Source organism: Anneissia japonica, unplaced genomic scaffold, assembly GCF_011630105.1.
Source record: "Anneissia japonica isolate Jap-2015-1 unplaced genomic scaffold, ASM1163010v1 scaffold2003_len1103335_cov173, whole genome shotgun sequence".
Classification (NCBI taxonomy): Eukaryota; Metazoa; Echinodermata; class Crinoidea; order Comatulida; family Comatulidae; genus Anneissia; species Anneissia japonica.
Window position 1 is genome coordinate 729,956 of NW_022758706.1, and position 11,587 is coordinate 741,542.

An 11,587-nucleotide genomic window follows, 5' to 3' on the forward strand; every position below is an offset into this window, starting at 1 on the left:
GGTATGTTATTATTTGTATATTTCAGGAACGGATTCCGTAAAATATTTATGTTAAAATTACTTCTGTGTTCATTATAATCTGTCTCTTATACACATCTAGATGTGTATAAGAGACAGGTACTCCATTTCATTATTCTATTATGTTTTTTTATTTTCATTTTTATAATCGTCATATTCTTTGATGGTATGATGTGATATAAAGCATTTTTCTTCATCACCCTGATCACATGACATGTGGCAAGCACAATCTCCTCCACTTTTGAGTCTCCTATGCGTGCATAAAATTTGTAAGCCCAGGCTAAAATTTAAATTACTCGGTAAATATGAAAAATAATCACGTTCAGTGCATGCCATACCAAAATTTAATACGCTCCCATACGCTTTCCTATTTCAAACTCTACTTCTATTTGAACAAACACCCCAGGGCATTTATTCTTGAATGGGGGCTGTTTATTCGAGGGAGGCGTTTATTTTTTTTGTGTAAAATTGATATGTACATACTCAAATAAAATGCCCTTTCATTTCACTGTAAGTGTGGAACTAAAACACATTATTACCAGGGGCGGATCCAGAAATGTCCAAAAGAGGGGGGGCCGGAAGGGGAGCTGAAAGTTGGGCCGATTGAGACAACAGTGTCGTAGGAGGTCCGGGGCATGCCCCCGCAAATTTTTTTGTGTTCTAGACGCCCGAACTTAACATTTGAGGCATTCTGGGCTATCATTTTTTTCTTTTTCTCTCTTTGCCGGGCCGGCCCCCACCAACTAAATCCGCCCCTGATTACTGTCAAAAATGTTATTGCATAATCATGAAGACTTATTGATCAAAACAACCAGCTTAGCAAAAATGTAATTTTTCAGCAGTACAACATTAAAAGAATGTGTTGAGAATGATGTTGCTTCCATTAGACGTTTAGGGGGTGTTTAATTTAAATGAGTCTCTAGAGGGGGTGTCTAATATTTAAATAAATATAGTAAATTGTTGACAGTCAGCACTATCCCATAGGAATTACTGTAACAACAAGTCTAAAACATACTGTAGTAACACCAACATGCATTCATCATTCACCACATACCATGTATATACACAATAGGCAAATGAGAAGGGATTTGAACTTTGACCGCATGGTTGAATGACTGAATAACATACCTGTACTGTAGTAACCCCAACATGCATTTCATCATTCACCACATACCATGTATATACACATTAGGCAAATGAGAAGGGATTTGAACGTTGACCGCATGGTTGAATGACTGAATAACATACTGTAGTAACACTAACATGCATTCATCATTCACCACATACCATGTATATACACATTAGGCAAATGAGAAGGGATTTGAACTTTGACCGCATGGTTAAATGACTGAATAACATACTGTAGTAACACCAACATGCATTTCATCATTCACCACATACCATGTATATACACATTAGGCAAATGAGAAGGGATTTGAACTTTGACCGCATGATTGAATGACTGAATAACATACTGTAGTAACACCAACATGCATTCATCATTCACCACACACCATGTATATACACATTAGGTAAATGATAAGGGATTTGAACTTTGACCGCATGGTTGAATGACTGAATAGCATACTGTAGTAACACCAACATGCATTCATCATTCACCACACACCATGTATATACACATTAGGCAAATGAGAAGGGATTTGAACTTTGACAGCATGGTTGAATGACTGAATCATAACCACTGCACCAAAAGCTCCCAGAATGGTACATTTTAAAATAAAATGTATAATTGAGTCCAAACCCATAACATTAAAATTAACCCTCCCATAGCTTTAACCATTTTCCATCCAAAGTTAAAATTTAATATATTTTCTTTATTCATTTAACTCGTGCCTTCTTTTTGCTTTTCTTGCCTTCATTTTTTAACCTTTTCGTTGTTTTCTTTTTTGGCTCATCTTCATTGAGTGGACTTATCTGATCCCAAACATCATCATCGCTGTCAGCATCCTCTTTTGTCTGTTTGACTTTTGATGAGTTCCTAACAGATTCACTACTATTATTTTCCTTCTGAAAATTAACAAAAAAAGGTCATAATCAGTAATCCAAAGTCGCCCACAAATCATGAAAAGTTTCTGAGAAATCAGCGATCTCCTCCACTATCACAAGCAAGGAAAATAAACTAACCGATTTTCCACAAATTCAGATTGTTTCATGTTTTACTACTCCTTACTCTACTCCTGAATTCAGCTGCTCATGGGTTTCACTGTGCACAGCAAATAATGTGTTAACTCATTAAACATCTTCATGAATTTGCTCCTTCCACCTTGGGAACCCAAGAATTACAGTTAATGGTCAATGTTCATATATTTATATAGCGCCTTCCACAGAAAACCTGTCTCAAGGCACTTTTAAGCCACAAGAAACAATATGTCCCTCCCCTCTTATAAATCCCCGTTTCGCAAAATTTTTAGCCCACGACCCTAATTACATGTCAAGCACTCAGACGCGACCCACCAAAACCGGAAGCCAAATTTCTCACCTGAATTTCATGGTGAAATGATTGAACGGTATTATTATTTTTTAGTTTGAGTGAATTAAGTCAATAAATTACGTCCTTCATTTTATACACGGGAGGGGTATCAGAAGAACCCACTTGATTCTTTTGGAAATCGATTAAAAGATAGGCCTACTCCAAAGATCACCTACACTATCAATTTAAAACCCGTACAAATTAAAATGTAATTACTCGTTTAACCAAGCACATAAGTTATCAAATGTTCCAAGAAGATTTTTAAAAATGAATGATTTACAGACATTTTACTATAGCCTACACAAATTCATAGAATTGCTGCTAGAAATATGGGCTAGGCCTATGCGAAGACATTGACACATTAAATTGAAAAGAAAAATGTTTTGTCATTATAATTTTCAGCTGAAAGCCAAACACACTGAAAGGAACAAAAGAAAAGCTTTCAAGTTGTCATACCTGAAGTACAAATGTTTTGATAGTATATTATTCAACATAATATGCAGCACTTTGTAACCTAATTGAATAGGCACTACATAAATACTAAAACTAGAGATACTATGTTCAATCATGGAGGTATTATTGAGAAGGAGATCACTTGGCAACAGATCCCTTTGACGCGACAAACCTATGTGTTCCCCGCCTTTGGATCGCGCGCGGACGTATTACCCTATAATTCACATTTTTTAGTTAGCAACAACTTGGCAACGACATGCATTTATACGCTTCCAGCAGAGCAGTTGTGCAATAAAACGTTTGATTTTCACCAATTAAATCTCTTTATAATGAACAATGTTCCCCTGATTAGATTTTTTCGGACTTTTAGTATGTAATGATTTGTATATTTCAGGAACGGATTCCGTAAAATTACTTCTGTGTTCATTATAATTCTGTCTAAAGATTGATTGGTTGGACTATAAAGCTAAGTCAGCGTAAAACTGAAAAATACTCAGATTTTTAATTGATTTTTCGAATAGTTAACCCTCGTTAACCCTAAAATGACTTAGTTTATTATAATCCTCAATCATTTATTAATTAATATCTGTTAAAATTAGAATTAACGAATTTTGGCCAATTTATGAAAATTGAAGTTGAAATATACTATACTTTTAAAGGTCATGTAAATGTTCCATTAAATTCGAAACTTTTTTTGGTGGAAAATATTAATATGTTTGATATTTTATGATAGATAAATGTATCAGCTTCAAAATTGAAATGATTGCGCAGCCATAGTGATTGACTGTATGTAGTGCGCATCGAGAAAAGAAGGTGCTCTCCATTTTGCCATGTTCAATTTTTTGGTATAAACTATGCCTGCTGAAAATTTGATGGCGGGGAACACATCGGACTCCAAAGGCATCGCGCAAACGTTCTACACTATTGTGATTTTTGACCTATAGGTGCCAGAGTAGTTTTTCATGTTTAGAAGGTTTTAAGGATCATTCCTGGTAAATTCGAGCTTAATTGGGATATTTTGAAAACGTGACCCCGATGACCCCTATGTAACCACTAATGCCCGACAGGGGTATGGGAGGTGTCACTGGTTCTTAATGATCAAATTTGATTGAATTCGGTTCAATGGTTTGCCATTAGTAACATTTTGAACCTTTGACCTATGAACTTTGACATATGGGGTGAAGAGTGTTTTTTCGTGTTTAGAAGGTCCTAAGGATCATTCCTGGTAAGTTTGAGCTCAATTAGGTTATTTTGGAAATTTAACCCCGATGACCCCATGTGCAAAGGACAAGACTGAGCTACGTTATTTGTGAGACAAGTAGTCTTTTATACTATTTTTGGTTTTTTTACCCTAATGCCCCTTTGAACCCAAGTTGTGAACAACACATAAATGGAGGGTGGCACCGGTCCTACTGACTAAGTTTTAATTAAATCAGTCCAGTAGTTTGCCACTAGTAGCCTTTTAAAATGTTGCCAGAAAGAAAGAAGAAACTGCTCGGAAACAGAACCCAGTCAGCATGCTGCTGACTGGGTAATAACAAAATAACAAATAAAACTGTGATAACAAATGCATTACAAAAATAAACTGCACTTTCGTTTACTGTAAATTGATTTCGTTTTCATGATCTGAAGAGATTATGCGACCCATTTAAATGTTTCCGCGACCCAAACATTGGGTTGCGACCCATAGGTTGCGGAACGATGTTGTAAATGATGGTATAAGAATTTCTAATGAATGAAACCCTCTAACACTATTTATTGTCAATATGAATGAAAAATGATCATACTAGAAATAGCAATTAAAAATCAATAGTTTTAAAATTTTACCTGAAAATGTTCTGTGCATTTGACTAAAAGACAATTCAATTTGGATTTAAGATAGACCTGTTGAAATATAAAAAAGAACAAATTACATCAAATAGATAAACGTAATAAGGTACCTGTCCAAACAACAGAACCAAACTGCACAGCAAGGAATTCAGAATCCAAATCCCTAGGTTGGGATCTCGAACTATGACCCATGCACCAACCACTCCCACAGTATAATTAATAGATTAAATGATGACACTCATAATTTTTTGATGTTTCATTATGAAAATCGCATTATTTTAGTAGTTTTCGCGATTGATCAAATCAAAAGAGGACATGCTTTTAATTTTCGCGCAATCGTGAAAATTAAGTTCGCAGGACAAAAATAGTTCACTATCACAAACCTTGTGCGCAACATCCGCTGTGTGTACGTTATGAAGACGAAGAAACCTATCAAGACCGCACGTTGCTACCATTGGTTCTGTTGGGTGGAGACTAATACAACGTATACTACCGGCGAATCCTGGGTAAACTTTTAACACTTGTTTGTTCCGGAGATCAATACGAGCCAATCTGCCTTGGGTATTGCCAACAAACACCGATCTAAAGATAATGATAATAAAAATAATAATAATAATAATAATAATAATAATAATAATAATAATAATAATAATAATAATTTATAAAGTGCCAATATCACTAAACCAAAGTAGAAGTAAAAGTCGCTGTGCATGTTCAAATGTTTAAAAAGTTTTTGAGTTTGGTCTAAAAAATAGCAACTGAAGGTGAGTCGGTAATATGTTTTGGGAGGGACTCCAAAGTGTGGTAGCTGAAAATAAAAATGATCTGTGGCTGTAGGATTTGGTGTTAACTCTTGGAACAATGAACAAATTAAGGTCAGATGAATGGAAGGAGGTTAAGGAGACATATTTAGGAAGGAGTTCGAATAGGTATTAAGTGGGCAGTTGGAGTCGCAGTGCTTTAAAAAAGCAAAATTTTATACTTTATTCGTGAATTAATTGGAAGCCACTGCAAATTATAGATGATGGGAGGACAACAAAATAATATTTTCTCTTTTGTATAAACTTAAAAACAGGCACACACTGCATCATGTCATACAACATAGAACAAAATCCATTTCCGTTCTTTGTGAGCGTTTGATGACGAGATAGTGCAATGCTGTCTGCTGATGTGTCTTTATGGCAGCTAAGTAATCACAGACCACGGCCATACGCAATTCAGCACAATAATATTATTAGTCACTGTGTTCTCCTAAGTTTACCATTAAAAACAATCTATTGTGCTCCTTGTTACATTGTGTTCTGCATGGACTTGTGTCGGCCGACAAAAATTATTTAATAGGCCTAGATAAGATAAATGAAAAACATCAACAATATAGTCTTATTTATTAACAATGAAAATGTCTCTCACCGTCCATCTGTGGAAACTTCCACTGCAGTGATTGGATATTCATCATAGGTCATTTCAAACACAGGCCTTCGTTGACTATCGGGGTCATAGATCCTAATCTGCGGTGATAAACGGAAATAGATTTGATCCAAAGTCATGCCTCAATCTGAGCTACAGGGTCTAGACATTATCCTCCCCCTTCATAATTAAATTTAATCTAAATCATAGATTTTTTTAAACAATAATTCAGATTAGTAATTAATACTGTACATGTAATAATATAATAATACTTGGAAAAATAAAAATGAATCAGAAAGCGCACATAAAAAAAATTATTAGATTATCACTCTTTTTAAAAAAAAATGATGAGGGAGGGCAGGTTTTTTTTTAAATTGGAACAATAGATTATTTCGCTTTTGTTTTTATCGATGAGGGAGGGACTGTTTATATTTGGTCTCTATTATATAAAAACTGGTTTAATTTTATAGTTTTTTAAAGAAAATGTATTTGAAGTCACAAAATTGCATTGTCATTTTTATGCTGTTGAAATAATTGATGCGGCAAAAAAAAAAATTTTTTTTTATTCCTGCATCAATATTTCCTGAATTTTTGACGCAGACGGGAGTGATAATCTAATAAATTTTCTATTTGCCGTAAGGTACACTTATTAGCTTGTTTTAATAAACTAATTCATTACCTGATGATGTCCTGTACCAGTGAGGACTTTTGTAGACTTGGGTAAAAATTGAACATCAGTCATCCAAACAGGTACTTGTAAATCTAAAAAGTCATTCTTTACCTGGAAATACAAAATGTAAATTGTTGATTAAGATTATGATGAGTGGTGGTGATGGTGATGATAGTAATGTTGGTAATGATTATAACAGTGATAATGATGATATTGATGGCAGTGATTGTGATAAAAATGATTGAGATCATGATCATGATGCTGATGGTAATACTGATGATGTTCTGCTGATGATGATGATGATGATGATGATGATGACGACGATAATAATGATGGTGGTGTTGGCCATGATGCTATTGGTAAGTTGCAGCTGACAGCGATGGCAAAAGCAATGATGGTGGCGACTCTATGAGACATGTTATATTTGTTAGTAGTGGGGATACAGATCTAATTAATCAACTAATTATCTATTAAATGAAACATAATACAGTAAAAGCATTTAAGTACTAACGTTTTTCGCTTTAAATATTGGTTCATCTTTGTTGTTAATATCCCAAATTTTTAAATCATTTTCTTTTCCACCGGTAGCAAATACATTGGGCTTCTCCGCATTCTTTCGCATCTTGCACACATTTTCACCAACATTTATTTCAAAGTGCTAATAATTAAGAAAGAAAATCATGAAAAAATCAATATTTCAAATGAATAATGACAAAGAAATGATGAATAAATTAACAAAGCAGTTATTTGCTTTTCTGATAATTATGTTCTATAATATTAATAATTTTTAAAATAAGTTTACGAAACAAGGTATAAGAAGTCTCGCTTGCAGTAAAGTTGGGAACAGAATATAAACTATATTCTGTCAGTGACAACCAATGACAACCAATTTGTCATCCATTAAGAATGGTCAATTTCAATAATAATTTTAATACATTTTATATTCTTATTCTTATTCTATATAAACAACTATGATAAAATACATCTTGACATGAATTACAATGGGTAGTGGTTAGCTTGTTGACCATCGGCCGATTGAAATTAGCAGGATGGCAGGATCATTGTATTTTTTCTTGAAAACTCAGATGAGAATGTGCTAAAGGTCGGAAAAAGAAAAAGAGGAGTCGGACTACATAGACAAATATGTAAAAGTGTAAAGTTGGAAATATACTGTCTGTCCAGGGATCGAAGCTCTCACCAGTCCAAGAGAAATATCCTCATTTTGATATTGACCTAAGAAGAATGTGTTTCCACTCTGCAGCTCAAATCATGCCAACAACCACAGTCCCAGGATTGATTGGATAATTGACTTACTAAAAAGAAAATCTTATGAAATTATTGAGGGGGCGCTTATTCAAATTAGAAGGGACGCTTATTCAAACGGGGCACTTAAAGAAATTTTCATGTTAGGAGGGGCGGCTATTCGAGAGGGGCGCTTATTCGCGCGAGTACGGTAATAAAATAAGAATAATTTCTTACAGCATCATCTTTTAGGTTATCCCAAACTTTCATTATTCCTGACTCGGAGCATGTGATGATCCTATCACCATGGACACCAATACCTTTTAATGCTCCTTCGCCCCCAAAACACTCTTTACTTGATTTAAAACATTTTTCTTCAGTGTCAAATGTTTTCACGGTTTGATTACGAAGTCCAAGGTGGATCTGAAAGAATGCATTGAATTTTAACCGAACAATGTGGAAATATGAAACACATTGAGATAAATATTGGTTTTCCAAAAATACTGACAGAGGTCCAACAATATGATCTGAGTGAAGGTTTCACGTAGGGCCTCATTAGATTTATGATGGTAAAACTGTGATTTTAAATAACATTAGGAGCTGGAATCACAATAACTTTGGATTATTTTTTTTGTCATAATGACTTTAAGTGGCATCCAATGACTGGACCGTCCATGGTTGTCCGACATTGGGGGTTGTCAGTGCATTAAGCACAATTTCAATAGATTTAAAAAAATTGAAATCACCCCATAACGAGGCCTGAAAGACACTTCCAGGTAAGGGGTTACTTAATCACTAAATTTATATGCCATGAAGTACTGGCATCTAGGGCTGAAACATAGCTTCAGCCACTTCACAGCCTGTCAACCATGCAAGTTGTGGTATCTAAGCATGGCCAGCCGAGATTGGTCAGTGTGTAGTTTGAACTGCTGACCCCAAGTTCAAAAACCAGAATAGAAACCGCTGAGCCAAACCGCCTTTCCGATACGTACATTATTACTATTAATTGAATATTTCCTGATAATACGGTAGATGTTGTGTCCAGGGTGCTTACTCCATGATGGATTTCTAAGAAATACAATACAAATGGGATGTTGTATATTTAAAGCCGAGCATACTGCATTTGAATAAATACGTGCTAGATAAAACTGTTTATTATTATTTTTTTTTTTTTTTTGCTGTTAATATCACTATCACATAAATAATAGTATTAGTAATGGTCATCATCATTACATAGGTTACCAACCTGTGTCTGCTGCTGATTGGCCCAACACATGCACACAATTTCCTCCTCTTTGTTTAATTTGTTGAAATCAGCATAGTTTACAGCAACCTTTTTTTCTACTTCCACCTCTAAAAAATAGAAAGTACAGTACTACCCATGTGAATATAACTAGCTACAGCCTATTTTTAATGCTATACCTACGTGTTGCTACAGTATCTCATTCTCATTCACAATATTGACTGCATGCATTTTCCCTCTACAGTACAACCTCCCCTTAATAAAACCTCCCCCCTTTAAAAAAGACTTTCTTTCTTAAGTGTCCATAGTGGCGAGGTGATGAGTTTGTTAATTAAGGTTTTATTTTGCTAGCAGCATTTGTGTTGGGCTAGTGGGTGGAGGAGCGCATGTTTGCGGGAGAGAAATTGTTACTTAAGTTATTTAAGAAATGGGGATATTATATTTGCAAAATAGGAGTTAATTGACATGTAGTGGCATATCTAGGGTGCACGAACAGCTCGCACCACTCAGTTTCCGCCCTTTCCCACACCACCCTTACCAATTTAAAGTAAGCCTACCTTACCTTGTAAGCCTTACCTAGTTAAAAATCATGTCATACCACATTTATTATTTTACCAGCTACTGTATTTACCCTCACAATATTGCACGAGCATCGATTCCCATCACTATCCCTAGATATGCCACTGTGAATTGAATGTTAGTACTAAGTTAAAGGTACAGTATAGGCCTAGGCTAGGCTTGAGAGGCCTAGGGCCTATAAGCGATACGTCTACCTTCACTTTCAGAGACTTCTTTACCTCGCTAGGCCTAGCCAGGCTACTAGGGCCTAGGCCTACAGTACGTACAGGCCGGCCAAGTGGCAAGGCTAGGCCTAGTAGGTGGCTTATGATGGACACATTACATTTTTGTGGCATAGACATTCATAAGTACAGCAAAATACCTATATAGCTTGACAATACACTAATATATAAACAAAAAGACAAGAAATAACACATACGTTTGAAAATACCGGTTCCAGAGCCCACATACACGTTCGTCAACATGGAGGCAGACATTTTGAATTGATTACCACATAAATAGAGGGCTCACTTTATAAAATATAACGTTTTTTCCTTTCGCACAGCAACTACTCGGAAAGCGCAAACCCACATCAGAAATGCCCATCAACCAACTACCCCGGTCGCAACAGCACGACCAAGAATGCAGCCCCGAACAAGCACTCCACCCCGCGCCATTTCAACAACAGAGAAATCCGTCATTCCCAATACTAAGTGTAAAAATGTTCAATTAAAAAGAACATAAAGCAAACAACAAAAATAAAACCCAGAGCTTAGGGGGCATCCTTGTTTTCAGCAATGCAAGGCACTCAAATCAGAGATGACATTCCACCTTCCCAGAAAAAACATGCAACTGAATAATGGTTTTGTCACCCGGTCCCCAGTAAAAGAGCATATTATGCTCAAACAGTGTAAGCCCTCCTCTCTCCCCACCCAAAAGTATTTTGCGATCTTTTAGACTGAGAGTACAAAGGACAGACCCTAAGCAACTTGCACATAAGAACTTCATAAATTATTCCTAGGCTTCCATGCTCTTTTAACATATGATTTGCAAAAACTTGTATAAAAATATTATCAACATCAACATTAAAGTAGCATCACATTTCCCCCAATAACAATAGGCCTATTTTATTTAGTACAAATAGGCCTACATGGCGACAAAATACTCCCAAATTAATTAGCAATCGATATTAATTAACTTATTTTCTAGGTCATTATATTCTTCAATACTAATGGTATTAAGTTGATTACATGTGAATAAGAAGTGTTTTATATTATCAACACCATTGTTGATATTATCAACACCATCATTGTTGGGTACCCATTTTCACAGGTCATGTGACCTAATGGACGTGTATTTTACCTAAGTTTAAATAGGCTTGCACCTGGAAAATCTGTCTGGTTGTTTCCGTACACGGACTGGTGACCTAAATAAAGAATATTCTAGGAGTGTTGATTTTCTTAGCATTTTGCTATTCCGAAAGGAAATATCTGAATCATGAATTAACTCTTACATAAATCAGGCAAATTAACCCAACATAAATCAGGCAAGCTCCAAAACATTAATTTTCAAGAATTGAATCAACGTCCAATCCAATATCAGCACAATGTCTTCATAAAACTAGAAAGCAGCTTATTGCATGGTTCAACAATACTATACTTAAGGATGTATCAAG

General features: G+C 35.4%; 2 protein-coding genes across 2 annotated transcripts in view; one reads left to right on the forward strand and one right to left on the reverse strand.

Moving 5' to 3' along the window:
- The window catches only part of LOC117125359 (proton-coupled folate transporter-like), a 14,623-nt gene extending 13,009 nt beyond the window's left edge, over nt 1–1,614 (forward strand). The window contains exon 8 of the mRNA XM_033271843.1: nt 118–1,614. The gene's annotated coding sequence lies outside the window, so the exon portion shown is untranslated. The remainder of the gene's footprint in view (nt 1–117) is intronic.
- LOC117125360 (WD repeat-containing protein 74-like) lies at nt 144–10,507 on the reverse strand. Its single transcript, XM_033271844.1, has 9 exons — nt 10,352–10,507; nt 9,358–9,464; nt 8,349–8,534; nt 7,381–7,527; nt 6,879–6,980; nt 6,203–6,300; nt 5,176–5,374; nt 4,790–4,846; nt 144–2,046 (listed from the first exon to the last, which is right to left on the reverse strand). Exons 1-9 carry the CDS (start codon nt 10,407–10,409, stop codon nt 1,858–1,860), a joined length of 1,143 nt encoding a protein of 380 aa, XP_033127735.1. The 5' UTR covers nt 10,410–10,507; the 3' UTR covers nt 144–1,857.
- Nucleotides 10,508–11,587: the final 1,080 nt, after the last annotated feature.